This window comes from Mus caroli, chromosome 11, assembly GCF_900094665.2.
Source record: "Mus caroli chromosome 11, CAROLI_EIJ_v1.1, whole genome shotgun sequence".
NCBI classification, from domain to species: Eukaryota; Metazoa; Chordata; class Mammalia; order Rodentia; family Muridae; genus Mus; species Mus caroli.
The window spans coordinates 31,651,960-31,667,887 of record NC_034580.1 but is presented as its reverse complement, the minus strand read 5'-3'; the positions used below and the strand labels follow the sequence as shown (position 1 = coordinate 31,667,887).

At 46.3% G+C, this 15,928-nt stretch overlaps 1 protein-coding gene across 7 annotated transcripts in view; it reads left to right on the top strand.

Moving 5' to 3' along the window:
• Tenm2 (teneurin transmembrane protein 2) overlaps positions 1-15,928 on the top strand; it is a 928,441-nt gene that overhangs the window by 848,472 nt on the left and 64,041 nt on the right. For all 7 annotated transcript variants that reach the window (XM_029483889.1, XM_029483894.1, XM_029483891.1 and 4 more), the window contains one exon: positions 13,356-13,566. In XM_029483889.1, the coding sequence (XP_029339749.1) occupies positions 13,356-13,566 (211 nt within the window). The remainder of the gene's footprint in view (positions 1-13,355; positions 13,567-15,928) is intronic.

Below are 15,928 nucleotides of genomic sequence, written 5' to 3'. Positions count from 1 at the left end.
AAAGTTGTTATGCTTTCTGTGTAAAATGTTTCCCACAGGCTTATATGTTAAAGACATGGTCATTGCTGTTGAAGCCAGTCATCAACTGGCAGGTGATTGGATTATAAGGTTCTGCCTCTATCGATGAACCCACCCAATAATGGATTCATAACATGCTGGCATTATCAGGAGGTAGTGGCCTACCTGAAGGAAGGTGGGGCCTACTTGAAAGAAGTAGACTACCTAGGGCATGTTCCTAGGGACTGTCCTTTGTCCCCAGCCCCTTCCTGTCTTCTCTCTGCTTTCCAGACACCCTAACGTGAGCACCTTTGTTCAGCCACACTCTCCTGCCCCATCCCAGGCCATAACAGAGGAGCAAGCCTAACAGGCTAACAACATAGATAGCCAAGGTCAATGCTTCCTCCTTAAGTTGGTTTTGTTGGGTAATTTTGTCACAGCAACAAAACAAAATTGACGAATGTAGCCCAGAATTATCCATTAAGACAGGAAGACATGCAGATGCACTGTGGACAGCCTGGACTCTGAGATCTCCACGTACAGCTTGTGGGTCAAGGTGTAGCATGGTGGAGAAGGCTGAGGCTGGGCCTACTGTACCAACTGCAGCCTGACTGCTCACAGTCCTTCATTTCTCTAAGACTGGCTTTCTCCAGCTGTAACATGAGAGGAAACAACTGGCCATCATATTCTAAATGTTTTTGATAAAAGGCTTAATCTTTTTTGACAGCCTTGTCACACTGATATGATTATTAGTACCATTCTGTAGATAAGAAACCAAGGCCCCGAGGAATGAAGTGAGAAGCCCAAAGCCACAGAGCTAATGGTTTACAACCAACATATTGCACACAGTCAGTTTGTCGGATGTATTTTTTTGCGTGTCTCCGGATCTCACAATCATAACCAGCAATATGATATTAGATCCTGGCACCCATCCCGCAGAGGAGTAGTGAGGACAAAATGAGTTCATCCTGACAGTTCATCTAGGGCCTGCTGCACAGGACTGGCTGGCTTTAGGAAGGGAGCAATTTAGAAATTAGTTCTTTCCATTGTCCCGGTCAAGATGAAAGCTTGTTTGGTAACCAAATCCAATTGCTCCTCGAAGCCAGCAGTCAGAAGTGTGTTTATGCCACAGAAAGAAGCATCATGCCCGAATGGTCTCAACCCTGAGGCCCACCTGGACTCAGACATCCCTGGGTCTCCCCTCAGGCAGAAAGTAGCTGTTCCAGCTTGTTGCTCCACAGCACTGACTGTGACAGCCCCTTTTTTTCTAAGGACCCGGCAGGTCACTGTCTGGCACCCCACCAGGCCGCTACCCCCTGCTGGGCCTAGGCTCCATGGCCATCCCCCAGCTTCATCTGTCTGACCTGTCAGCAGGCTCTGTGAAACGCAAGCTGATGAGGAGCTGGGAAGGGAAAGAAGGTGGTTATGAGAGACCAGGCCCAGCAGGCAGAGGGCAAGCACTTGGGGAGATGGGAGGCTAGGATCAGAGGCCCTGCTCTCTGTGGCCAGTGGCTTCTGTAATAGTCAAGGGGAAGACAGCAGCAGCCGGGATGGAAGTCCCTAAAGGACTGCAAACAAAGCAGAGCTAACGGGGTGAATGTGTGCTGGGTCAGGGTTTGTCCATGGTGCTGAACTACTGATCAACTGCGATCATTGCTAAAAGCTGCTTCGTGGCTGAAGGAAGTCAGCTAGCCAAGAGTGGAAAGAAGAAAGGGGAAAATATGGAAAGGGGTGGGAGCAGGTCAGAAAAAGAAGGGAGGAGAGAGAGAAGAAAATGAGAAAATGAGAGTGCTTGCTGAAATATCAACACTCAGAGGGGACCCTGATGTTCAAGAACTTTCACAGCCTCCTGTAAGAGTCAGGAGTAGAAGTCAAGAGGCTGTGGAAGCAGATAGCCAGAGTGAGAACCACGCACCCATCACTAATCAGTTCCGTGCACTTGAGCAGAACCCAGTTGCTCTCTGAGCCTCAGTTTTTCCATCTGCAAAAAAATGGAGCTGGCAGAACCCAGTCTTGTGAGGTTCCTAAGAACATATGTGGATGATCTTGGGTAGATGAAGGACTCATGGTGTAGAGTGGGAAAGCTTATAGAAGTTTGAGGAGCTGGTACAGGGCCAGCCCAGTGGTCACCTACCAAGTCACAATATAAGCTGGATATAAATGAAGACCTGGAGTAGAAAACTGGTGATATTCCATAGCCCAATACAATATGTATTTACATCACTAGTCTTCCAATTGACTTAGCTATGTCTCGGGTGCAAGGACCAGAGGCAGACTCCAAGCATGGCTCCGTGGTACACTGACTCCCAGGAAGGGAGAGGTCTTTAATGAGAAGCATAGCCTCAATTAGCAGCTATGTGTAAGATGTGGACTTTGGAGAGCAGCAAACCTTGTTTAAAACCACCCTTACCGCTTCATCCACTCATTAAATCTGTGTCTAGTTCTCTTGCTCTGCCATTGCAAATGGCAGCCCCAATGCCTGGGATCCCAGGGCCTCATGTGGAAACTACTCCACACAGTACCTGATACCTAGAAACCTCTTCGTAGTCACCAACTATTAGCCCTCAAAAGACATGCTTGCCTGTAATGCAGGCTTGGGAACCACAGCCTGTGGACTGCAGCAACCAGACAAGGGCTCATAAATGTAAAAAAACAAAAAACAAAAAACAAAAAAACAAAAAAAAAAAAACAGTAGGTTTTGGGGGCATTTGTTTTGTAACTCAGCCGCATGAGGTTTGCACATGACAATGTCGTATCACAACAGTAGAAATTTGCGATGCTTCAACAACATGCTACTTCCCAGGATGTCACTTAGCACTGGGCCCTGCACTCAGGACCACCTCAGGGTATCCAGGAAGCGGAGAAAAGACAGAAAGAGAAACGAGACAGTGTATGGCTCACCAGAAGGGTCATGCTTGTCATAGCACTGTAGTGTGTGTTGGGCCTGGTCATTGTTGACCACCACAGTCTGCAAAGCCAACTGGGGACAGAGATGCTGCTTGTTACCATCTGAGAACAGGGCCCCTCCACTGGTAGAATACCTTCACATGCTGTTGTTCTCTCTATGACACTGGATACAGTGGTAGAGAGAGGCATGTCCAAACCAAAGAGCTCCATCCACTAAAGCACCATCCACTCTCCTCTGTGCTATTAAAGAGCTGTGAGTATTTATATATCAAGAACTCTAAGAAGTTCTGCTGTGAGAACTTAGCTTCATACTACTTAATTCATCTCTCCCAAATTGTACTTGAACATAGACCCACCCCCAACCTGCCACCTCCATGGATTTTTGTGTTTCAGGAAACCCCTGATAATATCCTACAGGATCCCTAGATTAGAAAAGCTGGAGTAGTCCCTCAGGACTGCATGAACTTCTCTTGGTGTCTCAAGGGCTTTTACAGTAATTCAGGGCGAGGATTCTTAAACTTTCATAAGCAAGGGACTCACCTAGGATTCTTACTGAAACTCAGATTCACCGTCTTTGATTGTAGGTCTAACATAACAGCAAGAATCCAAATGCCTGCCCTTCAGGCCAGGTGACAAGGACCATAGATTTGAGCAAGGCTGGTTTAGATTATCTATACTAGAAACTCCAAAGTGTCCCCATCGCTGGAGAGCTTGTAAGTAGTATAGGCTCTCGAGCACCACACAACCTCCCTAACAGATTTGGTCGGTTGTTATTTGTGTTTCGTTGTAGGGAGCATTTGGTAAAGAACCTTCACCAAAGTATAATAAATAAAGTAGAGGAACGTGCAGGATGTGGTGGAAAATAGCCCCCTGCCCCTTTGGCCTCCAGGCACAGCTAGGGATGTGAGGAAGTGAGCTCACCCCTGAACCACACCCTTTGAGTAACAGAGCCTTGTGGCTCTCCTAGCTCACTCTGCTTTTTCTCTTTCCCACATCCTTCCCCCAAAGCAGGAAAGCTGACAAAGAGCTCGTGGTGGGGCTTCCACTCTGCCAGATCTCTGGCCAAGCCTGACTGATCTTCCATTGCGAAGTCATAAGAAAAGCTGAAGGTGCTTTGGGGCAAGGCTCTTTGGCCTTGGAACTCAGAGACTGACACAAAGAATTGGCACGAAGTAAGAAGAAAACTTCCAACAGGCCTTCCAGGAGTGAAAATACGGTTCTCCTTCTTGCAATATTTAAGAATGGCCATGCTCCACAGAGAGAGAGAGAGCAGGCCGCCTGAGGAACAACGGTCCGTCAGGCAGCCAGGGTATTAATGGCAGGTGAAATGTTCCAAATGAGCACCCTGTCAGCCAATCTATTGCTTTCAGAGGTTGGCAATGCGGGAAACCTAACAGAGGCAATGAAGAACTAATCTCATATTGCCAGGTTAAATCAAGTCAGCCTTGCCCGCACCTTTCACTTCTTAGTTACATCAAGCCAGAATACTTTCAATTATCCCTCACTTCCAACTTGTCAGCAGGCATAGGGGAAAATGCAAATGGAACAATGCCCTTCTCTGGTGGAGAGCAGGAACTATCATTAAGAAGCGCTGTTCACCAAGCTGTATGTCAGTCTTCCTGGGGGCCCCATCCCATAGCTCTCTGCATGTCAAGGTAGTGATATTAACTTAAGTCCATTCTATAGATTGGGAAAGTGAGTTCACTGGCCCAGGGTTAAAGAGCCAATGATTAAGAGTCCAGCTTTGAAAGCCAGAATGTTCTCATTCTAAAGTTTATGCTCATTTGCTTTGTTTTTTCTAACTGGGCCAAGAGCCAGTGTCACCATGAACAAGTTGGGAAAAGGCTAGGTACTACAAACTTCGTGGGGCCTGGGCTTTAGAGAGACTTCCATGAACATTTCTAAAGAATAGGCCAGAACCAGCATGTTAGCTTGTAAGACCACCCCATGTAAGCTCCCTGTCCCCCCATCAGGGTGCCTTTGAAATGTCTACTATCCTTTATCCACTCTTTAAGCATGCAGAATCAACCAGATGCTAAGAGTTAATCTGGGATTTAGCAGGGTTTTAGCTCCAACCCCAGGAGTCCCAGGAGACTCCTGCATCCTAATATATCAAGCAAGGAGACAGTTCACGGTGAATGATGGATAAAGGAGCCAGTCAGTGCAGCATAAGGAAAAGTACAGATAAAGGTGTTCCACTACCACAGGTCTATCTTTGTGGCACCTACATGAGCCTTCTCTTAAACAGAGGAAGAGCTGAGGTAGAGAGGTGAGGGTCATATATAATCAAACAGTCTTGGTCCACATGTGTTCCAGGTGATTGTCACCTCTGTCTGGCTCTGCAGGGTACTTAAAGGAAGTTGTCCTTGTCATCACTTGAGAGCAATATGGCATCCATAAAATGATCACATCTTCCCCAGGAGACAAGCTCCCCATCACAGATAACTGCCATTATTTGAGGTGTGGTTTGTCGGCTCATCAATGTGTACACAAAACTTCCATCTCTTATAAAAACAGATGTTCCTCTGTCAGTCTTGTTTCTGGCTTCCAATGTGGTTGATGGTTCTGCTATGTTTGGGGGGCACAGGGGCTCTGAAACTCCCAAAGCTGACAAGACGCCTAATGGAGGCCTAAATGTCCAACCTTTGCTTACTTTGTGGACTCCAGTGAGGAACCAATACTTTTCAGCAAAAGTTTCTCAGAGCCTGTTATCCGTGCATCATCCTAGGGCCAGGTGGCCAGCAGCTCCAAAGGACTGTAGACAGCTTCTTCTACAGGTGGGAGCAGTATCCCTTTGCAGTCTCCTAGAGACTGGGTTGCTACAGCAATGATCATTTGTACTAGGGGATTGCAGACATACATAAAGGACTGGCCAAATATATTTGTTGGACCCCATGAACTTTAGGATGACAATGCCAGAGCTCAACTTAAGTAAGATTCTTCCAAGGCAAAATCCACTCCAGGGCTGCCATCTCCCCAAAACTAGACCCCTGGGGGGAAGGGGTCCTTTGGCCTTTGTCAGGACCCTTGCTGACCAGATACCCCGCCCCCTTCCTCCTTTATTTTTATTATAAAACAAAGCACCAAGTTTGTTCTAGGTCCAGTCAAGTGTCTCTGTTCTTCTTCCCACCATGCCACTGGCTCTCCCATCACCTCCCCATGATTAACTCTAAGATCTCCTGGGTTTGTTGCCTGTACTACCTGCATTTTTCTTAAGGAAAATGAAAATGTGCTAACCTCTGTGTGGGTCAACAAACTATTGCTAACCAGAGAACCCAAAAAAGATTAAAACAAGAAATAATAGTGATTCCAGCACCTTCAGCATGTGACCAGGTATGCCCACTCTCTTAGGTCTCATGATGGGCTTGGCCGATCACCCAACCTTGCTGTGAGATACCATCATTGTTACAGCACCACTTTCTGAAACTGCCTACACCGATAGTTAGCCAAGATGAGAAGCAGAAATGTGTAGAGTTCCCAGAAAGTTCCCTTGGGCCTTTCCCCAGCCAGGCCCTCCTCGTGGAGGAGACTATAATTTCTGACCTATTGTGATTGATTGTGTCTCTTCTTGAGCATCCTGGCTGTGGATCAGTATGTACTCTTCAAAGCTCATGTTTTTAACCAAAGTTCTACGTAGCCCCCTGGCCCACTGACTAGGATAGAGGGATGGGTCAGTGGTTGTGCATCCTTGCAATGGATCCTCTCAAACCACGGTCTGGGAAAAGAGGGTTTCAGTGTGAAATCTGAACTTATAAACCATTGTTACATGTATTTATTTTATATGAGTGTGCACTGTGTGGAGATTAGAGGATAGCATAAGGAGGTTGGTTCTCTCCTTGTCCCATATGGATCCTGAGAATCAGACTTAGAGCATCAGGACAGCAGCATTGCTGTCACTCACTAAGCAATCATGCCAATCCAACCCAGACTGCATGTAGAAGTTCACTGAGTATCCACCGCACCAGCCTCCAATCATTGAGGTCAATTTGTGCTACCTTACGACAGAAGGAAACTGAGAAAAGTAAACACGGATGTTCCTCTAAAGCTTTTAATGCTCAAGAAACCCATAGAGTTCACACAGGTCAAAGAGGAAGTCATGTGCCTTCCAAACAGTGGGAAACACAAGATGTCACAAAACTGAACAAAATACTTCTAACCAGCGTCTCCCAAAGTTCCCAGTTTAGAGAGATCAAAGAGGAAGATGAGAGACATAAGCATCCTCACATCTTCTTTGACTCAAGCAGACTCAAAGATGCAGGCAGCCTCTTCTGGGCAAAAAGATAGGCTACATGTTTTACTAACTCTGAAATACCCGAATGTTGACTGTGGCTACTCCCCTGTGTACATGGGGCCTCACGCCACCAATGCTAGCTTGTCTGTTCTGGTAAGTGTTCATTAGTAGTTTGAGCAGGAGTCTCTAGAGCATGCAGGTGGCCCCTTTAGACTCCAGCAGAGCAAGGTAGAGAGATACTGGAGATGGCTGACACAAGCCTCTAGCTGTCACAGAAGGTCCATGACAACCCAGTGTGATGGTTTGAATCTCACAGGAGAATGGGGGGTTCTCGGCAGCCTGGTTCTAGGAATGAATTCCCGGCCACTTTGTTTTTCATGCCCATCTCCTTTCAGATGCCCATGTCAACCACCCCAGTTCTTCCCCAGCTGGAGCAGTAGACAGGCCTTCAGAAGTGATTAAGTCTCGAGTTTCCCTGGGTGACCAGCCAAGTAGCGCTGAAGTCTTCTGACTTCCTTAATGAAGAAGCCTCTCTTTCCTGTAACGGAGATGCTAGCATTGGCCGCCTTTTCCTGCATCTTAGCCAATTGGCTAAGACTGACTCAGCTTTCCAAGCTTCAGTTTTTTTCTCTGTAGGATGCTCATAATGGTTAGAGTTCAATTTCTGAGCACTTGTGGCACCAGACACTACTCCAAGTACCACAAGTCATTCCCTGGCATCCTCAGGGCCCCACAGAGACCAATCCCCATGCTCAGATCACTTAAGGAAAATATGTAGCACCTGCATGGGTAGCTTCCTCACATCTTCCAGAACCCTGCTCCGGGGTGTCCAGCCTTTGACATCACTATGTAACATCATTTACAAAATTCATCTCTGATGGCTTGGCAATCAAGTCACAAGAAAATATTTTAAGTAAATTATGACTTTGTGTTGGGTCATATTCAGAGCTATTCCCCTCTGCATACAACTCACAGGCTTAATTAGACTTAACTACCAGAGCATCTCAAGGTGACTTCTGCTCCAAGGTAAATGCTACAATGTAAAAGAGTGGTGGTATTGGATTGGCTGGGAAACAGGAAACCATCTACATGAGTCCAGTACCAATGTAGCCAGCATAGGCTTGGCTTCATTTTCTGAGTTTAGTTGAAGGCACAGATATGAACACCAGATCCAGAGGGCTGAGAATTGGCTGGTTTGTTTCTCCAGACAGCACTTTCCCACTCCATCACCATCGTTGCTTGGCAAATGGGGGAGGGGGAGAGATGAGAGGCTGAAACAGCTGATTGTCCACAGAAGTTGAACAGTAGCCAGACTGAAACTCTGAAACGAGAACCTAGTCTGAAGTTCCAAGGTTGCCTCACCCTTCATGGCAAAGTTGCTGTGAAGATTCAAATTTTAAGAATATCAAAATACTGCTTCCTCTGTAGCAATCCTAACCTGTCATTATTTGGAACTTAGCAAGTTTGCCAAGGTTTGACCAGCCCAGGCCCCATCCTAATAAATGACTCTAAGTATAAAGGAGTATTAATTTTATTGCTTTTCTTGTCCATTTTTAACAAACAAGGTGCATTTAAAGCTTCAGTGAATTTCTATTTAGGGTAGTACCTATAATTTACTAAGCATGTGCTATATGATAAAAGGATATTCTATATATCAAGTCTCTTATTCCCTATCTCATAATGCTATATCATATACACTATAATAACTGTGTTGTTGTTGCTATTGTTGTTGTTCTTTGAGTGAAGGTCTGGAACTTGCTATGTAGACCAGGTTTGACTTCAACTCACAGAGATCAGCCTGCCTCTGCCTCTGCCTCTGCCTCTGCCTCTGCCTCTGCCTCTGCCTCTGCCTCTGCCTCTGCCTCTGCCTCTGCCTCTGCCTCTGNTGCCTCTGCCTCTGCCTCTGCCTCTGCCTCTGCCTCTGCCTCTGCCTCTGCCTCTGCCTCTGCCTCTGCCTCTGCCTCTGCCTCTGCCTCTGCCCCTGCCCCTGCCTCTTGAATGCTGAGACTAAAGGCATGTGCAGCCATGCCCAGCCAGATAGTTCAGTTTTAAAGGCAAACGAACTGAGGCTCAGCAAAGTTGTTCATCTTCCCAAGCTTCCACAGCTGGGACGAGGACCAGGAAGATGAAATCCAACCACAAATCCACCTGATTCCACACAGCAGGCTCTTACCTCTCACTCTGTGTGGGGGTGGGGCCTTCTCTGTTAGGACTTCTAATCCAAAGAACTCACTCTATATTACTAGATTGTCTGATGTTTTAAATCAAAAGTAACATTTAAAAAATAAATTAGGTGTAATATGTAGTGTATAATTCCAGTCATAATACTTGAGAGGTATAAGCAGGAGGATAAGAAATTCAAGGTCACCCTCAGCTACAAGTAGAGTGAATTCTGGGCCAGCCTGGGTTATGTGAGTCCCTATATCAAAACAACTGTAAAAGAAAATAACAGAAAAGTGATATTTTTGAGCAGTCTTAGTGTGACTGCAATTAATTAATATTAAAATATAAATAAATGGGCTCAATCTTGTTCCCAGAAAGATTCTTCACGCCCACATTTCCCTGGAAATGCCAGTTCAATTATCATATGATATAATACGTGCGTAGAAAAATCGGCCAAAGCTGTGATTTAGCCTCATTTCTGACAGAAATCGCCTAGAATGAGCTCTGAGGCCACGTTTGATGAGAACATGTGAGCAGATGTGTCAACACCGTGGGCCACCTGGGAGGTCCCACTTGCTGAGTCAGAAGGAAACTCCTCTTAAGGGTCACTGCAAACATCTCCCACCACCACCCCAATCCCCCAGGGGGAGGGATGGTGGGTGGAGACGAAGCCAGACAAATAAGTAGGTATATAAATAAATAAAGAAACGGGACAGTATCATCAGAGGGCCTGTGGCTTCCCGCCCTGCTGGATGGAGCCGTCCTGGCCTCTCGGTCCTGAACCAGCAATTCAGAGTGGTTTGATTGCCTGCTTGATTGTTTGCGAGATAACTGCAGGATTGTCAGTGACAGGGTAATTTACTGAAGATTGCAATGTCAGACTCCATCCAAGGGGCCTGCTAGCATAAAGATGCGGTTCTTGTGACTGACAGGCCACTGGGAGACTGGAGGGCCAATTTAAAGTTCATGGTGTGGTCGGAGAGTGTTGGGGGCAGCAGCCAGTGATCACACAGCATGAGGAGGTATTACAGGCATGGTGTATGCTGCTGCCCTAAGAACACCCCCCCCGGCACGCAACCCCTAAAGAGTGTGACCACAGCAGAGAAATGAAAATGCGTGGGAGGAGATCATTTATATCTCATCTTTTCTTCTTATTTGTCTTCTGTTATTGCTGATGTGTGTAGACCATCTCTTGCCATTCTGAGCCATCAGATTTAACAAAAAAAAATAAATAAATAAAAGAAAAGAAAAAGATCAAAACAGTATCAACAAAACGGGGGGGGGATTGAAGGTATTGGCAAACTTAGAGTGACGGCCTCTCAGTGCTGGGGGTGGGGGGAAGGGGAGGACAGCGTGCTTGATGCTTAATAGGAAAACTGTCTCCTGGTTTTATTTGAACTGGACACATACACGTACGTGCTCGAGCTGGTACTATGGGGTGGGTGGTAAAAGAACTGGAGGAGGAAGAAGCCCTTCCCAGTTGTAGGAGGGCAAGGCCACCAGAGATGGATGGGGCTCCTAATGGGAAGAGGCCGGCGACCTTAAAAGAAATCTATAGCGCTAGCTACAGTGGGTTTCTTCTCACCTGAGAAGCGTCTAGGCTGCTGAATAGAAGTGCGGATCCCAGCGGGTTATTTTTAAAACCTGAAGCCGGGCGTTCTGTGTAGATTCTCTCTGTCTGGTGCAGCAGTCCACAGACATGATGTTCATGGCAGAATTCAATGCAATTATCTCCTGCCCCCCTTCTTCCTTGTTCCGCCAACGGCCCTTGAATCCAGACTGAACAATCGGACTTTGGATCTGGGGCTATGTTCCTGGACCAGCCCTCTGCCAGGGTGTTGTTCACCCTCCAGCACTGTTTCTGGGGCCTCAGCTTTTCTGGGCTCTGGGGAGCCTCACATTCAGCCAGCACACAGGGCTGAGCTGCTCACAGCCCTGATTTCCAAAGTCTCTAAACTTACACCGAGCCTGCCTGCCCACTCTCCTGTGGTCTGCATTTCTAGGAAATTGTGTAAATCTGTGTTACGAGGCACACCAGCCGCATTTGCCCACGTGGAAAATGAGAGGCCAGTTTCAGTAATTTAAAGCCAAGCGGAACACACCACCTCCTAATTTGTTTGTTTGCTAGAAAGAAAGTAATGCATTAAAATAATTGTACATTAATTGCTAAATTACAGAGGAACTTTGGTGAAATTACATATTTCAATTTCATTAGTGAAACCAAAGGGAAAGGGGGATGCCAAAAAAAAAAAATTACATTGTTGTAAATGTAAAAGCCCACAGCCAGACCTCTGATTCAGCAATCCTGGACAAGTGTTTGTCATGACGCAGCCCAGGACTGGAGAGCAGGCTTTTAAGATGCTAATTATTTCCACCCACCCCCCAAAATGCCTTGCTATCAAACCCAGGAAGAATCAGCTAAGTTATCCCCAAGCTTTTCCACCACATTCCCAATCAAAAAACTCACTCTAATAGGGAATTTGGAAAATGAACGCTGCCGTCATCATTCGGGTTCTCAGCCTTCTCTGACACGTGAAGAATGGCAAACAGTCATTTACTCATTCAACAAACATTTGTTGAGCATCCTTTTCTCTGCTGGACACTGAGAGAGGCATAAATGTCGACGTTAATAAGGCCCCCTTCGTCTTTCACTGAATTTCTTTCCCCCGTAGGGAGGCAAGCATAAAGGCGTAATTAACTGCCATGCAAGGAAGTTAGTGTCGTCAACAATGGTTTCTGAAATAGATTGTGTGTTAGAATCATCTGAGAATCAGGACTGAAGTGCAGATTGCAGAACCTGCTCCCAGAGGCTGTATATGGGGAGGCCTGAGGCTGGCGTTGATCCTACCTTTGGGCATCTAATGTGAGCCATTCTTAGAGGACCTGTGATGCACAGGAGTGCCTAGCACAGCCAATCAGCTTGTGTTACTATCACAAAACACCATCATGTGTGTGGTTTACAGAGAAGACGTCTGTTTCTCATGGTTGAGACTGGAAAGTTCAAAGTCAAGGCTCTAGGGGGGACCAAGCGTCTGCTGACCGCCTGATTCCTTCTTGGTGTCCTCTAAGGGCAGAAAGAAGGCTGGAAGATTCAACAGGGATTCAATACTAATGATCTTAGTTACTAGGGAGCCTTCAGGGCTTTGCTTCACCCTAAAGCCCCTTCTCATTGTGGTGTAGAATATCAGTGTGTAAAGGGAGGCTGTGGGCCATAGCGCATAATGCTAACCTAGCCGGGGGCACCACCAAGAAGGCCTCCTGGGTTAAAAGGGCACCCCTAAGCTGGACTGTGCACATTGGGTCCTCCTGTCTGTTCCTCCCTCATATTGCCAGCTCCGACTGGATAAGTGCCAGGACTCTGCTTTCTGTTCCATACCCTATATGTGGAGAGTACCCCAGTGTGTGAAGCAGTAGGATAGTGACGAGGAGCAACCTGGGAAAGAGAATAAAGGATGGGAATCTAGGAAAAATGGCTCACACAGTGTCCTGCCCTAGAAGACAGAACCGAAGCGACTTCTTTTCCTGCTTGCCACACAATGCCATGCCCACACCTCCTTAAAGAGGTGACACTCATAGCACCTGGTTCTCCATCTTGTCAACAGTTTGCTCCTTGGTTTGGTTGAAGGGGGTTTTCTCCAAGGGGGAAAGGTTGAATCTTTAGTGAAAACATACCCAATCCGCACAGGCCCTTGGGAGCAAGTCTCTGGGCAGTTTGTATGCTGTGTTATTTAAAAGCAAAGTTCAGGTCTTTATTCCTGGTGGCTCTAATAATATCCACTGGTGGTAGCAAAAGGAAGGAATTTTAGGAAAATGTAATAAAGCAAAGAAAAAGCATCATGCCAGAAAAGCCACTGTTGATATTTTCAGCAGTTTTCATCCATCGTTTATTCTCTGGGTTGGGGAAGCTGCAATTATACAAGGCTTGCTGTGTGAAGCCTGCCAGTCTAAGGCCCATGGGAAGGTTTGATGGTAACAAACGTGTTAGCGTCTCTCAGCATCTCCAAGTGGCTTGGCTCCATGTAGTGCTCTAAGCCTGGCTCTCTTTCTGCCCTTCCAGATGGCCTGGTGGACTGCCTGGACCCTGACTGCTGCCTACAGTCAGCCTGTCAGAACAGCCTGCTCTGCCGGGGGTCTCGGGACCCCTTGGACATCATTCAGCAAGGTCAGACAGACTGGCCTGCAGTGAAGTCCTTCTATGACCGCATCAAGCTCTTGGCAGGCAAGGACAGCACCCACATCATTCCTGGAGACAACCCCTTCAATAGCAGGTAGGTGCCCTTTTGTCCTTGTCGGCCAGGGAGATCACCATTCCTTTTTCCATTAAAGCAAAAGGAAGTTCTCTGTCTTTTCCACAGACTGGTTCCCTGGCAACTGCCCTCGAGGCAGCTTACTGTGCGGCTCATTGAAGATGCTCTCTTCGTGCAGGGATGTTAGAGTAGGGTTGTGGTTGCTCTGAAGGATCGGACCACCTTCAGCCCAGAACCTCAAGATGATACCTGTTGATTCTGAGCCTTGAGATGATTTTTATGATCCCTTCTTTTATGACATGTTTTTGTCATCATTTAAATCCCCCTTTTTTAATGCCTCCGAGAGAGGCTTTTGTGTGAGCATAACGGAAATACTTGATTCGATGGAGTGTTTTTGAAAGCTGTTATTAACTTGATAACATAACCTATCATCCGTGGCATCTTAAAGTCAAGGTGATGCCAGTTAGAGGGATTTATTGAGCACCTAGGATGGCATTGCACGTTGTCTCTGATGCTCACACAGCCCCCGTGTGGGATGCCCCCTCATGCTCAACTTGCTGAACCCAAGCATCTCTCTCCAAGTCCCTCATCCCTTCCCATTCATTTCCTGCTCTCAGTTGGTAATCTGGAGTTTATGAATATCCAGAGGTCAAATTTTGAATGTATTTTTGTAGTCAACTTGACCGTCCCCTTCACACCCGAGCAAGTCTTCCTGGAGCAGAGGGGAAGGGGAAGGTTTGGCCATAAGACACCCTCCTACTTCTTCCCTTCTGTCTTCTAGACACTGTGTTCATTGTAGGGGTGAGAGGAGAGTTAGCCAGGGAGGGGGCCCTTTGCTGGCATGCATGATTGACTCCCTGGCCCAATCCAGAAGTCCAGGCATATGCTTCTGCGGCAAAGGTTAGCATAGCCTTTTAGTGGATACCCTACCCCATCTTTCTGCTCCCTCACATGAAAGATTTGAACTGCTGATTGGTTCTTCCTCCATCCTGCCTCCAGACGTTAGAAGCATGAGCGAGACAATGATGTCCCTTTTGTATACCCTTGTCCTGTCCTCTTCCTTCTAACTCTTTTGGAGGTTTTTGTTTTGTTTTGTTTGTTTTTTATCTTTATTTTCCTTTTTTACCATTTTGAATTTGTTTTATACTTATATTTACTTTAAGGAGTGCTTACATAAGCATACACTTAGAGATCAGAGAACAACTGTGATCATTGATTCTTTCCTTCCAGCAGATTGGTTCCGGGATCAAACTCAGATGGTCAGGTTTAGTAGTGAGCACCTTTACCAGCCAAGCTAGTTCAACCAGCCCTTATTTTATTTTTGACTGGCGTGTAGAGACGATGCATAGTTATTGGGTACAGCGTGATATTTTGATTCATGAATACATTATATGATGATCAAAACAAAGGTAATTGGGATATCTGTCACCTTAAATATTTATCATTTCTTTGTACTGAAAACATTTAAAAATCTGTTTACACCTTTCCTATATGCAGTATGTATGGTTCAACATAGCCATCCAACCCAACTATGTACTAAAACACAGTACATGTTCCCCTCTCTAACTGTAACACCCTCTGCCTTCCCCTTACTGTCCTCGACTCTGTCCTCATTCAGCTAGACTCAAAAGTACCCCTAAAATAAAATGTTTACTTCACTTCTTCTCTCACAAGGTCAAGAGCCCCTGACTTCAGAGGGGATTCTATTGGAAGTCCCCTCACTGGACTCTAGGGAGAAGGCATCATCGGGCTGGGACTGGATCCTTTGAGAGTCTATAAAGTTGGGATGCAAAAGGCTGGGCAGGGCAGGGCAGCCCTTCTCCAAAGCTACACAACCCCAGTTATGGGCAACTCTGTTGTTTACATATTTATCTGTGGTTCTTCTATGCTGAATCTCACTCACTCTATAACCCTGACTGGACCAGAAGGATAGAAAACCTCGACTAGCATGAACTTCATGACTGCAGGCCAGACTAGCTATGAACTCCTGTCTCTACTGCCCAAATGTTGGGGTTACAGGCATGCACCGTGACTATGCCTTTAGCAGCTCCTTTAAATATGAGAATTCATCAGGTCACCTTGGGCCTTGATTTTACTAAACAGAAATCAGAAAAATAAATAATGATATAGAAGAGACCATAACCTCAGTCTGCTGCTGCCCCGCCCCCTAGCTTCTCCTTGAGCCATACTGGGCACAGTAATCTTGTCTTCTTAACTAGCAAAGTTAGAGTATTGCTATATAACATGTGGTATTGTTACTGTTTATTTTAAAAGAAGAATGCCTCAACAAAGGAAGAAAGAGAGAGAGAAGTAAGACAGACAGGAAGAAGGAAGGAAGAGGAAAATAGGGGAGAAGAAGGGAAGGGAAGGAAGGGGAAGGGGA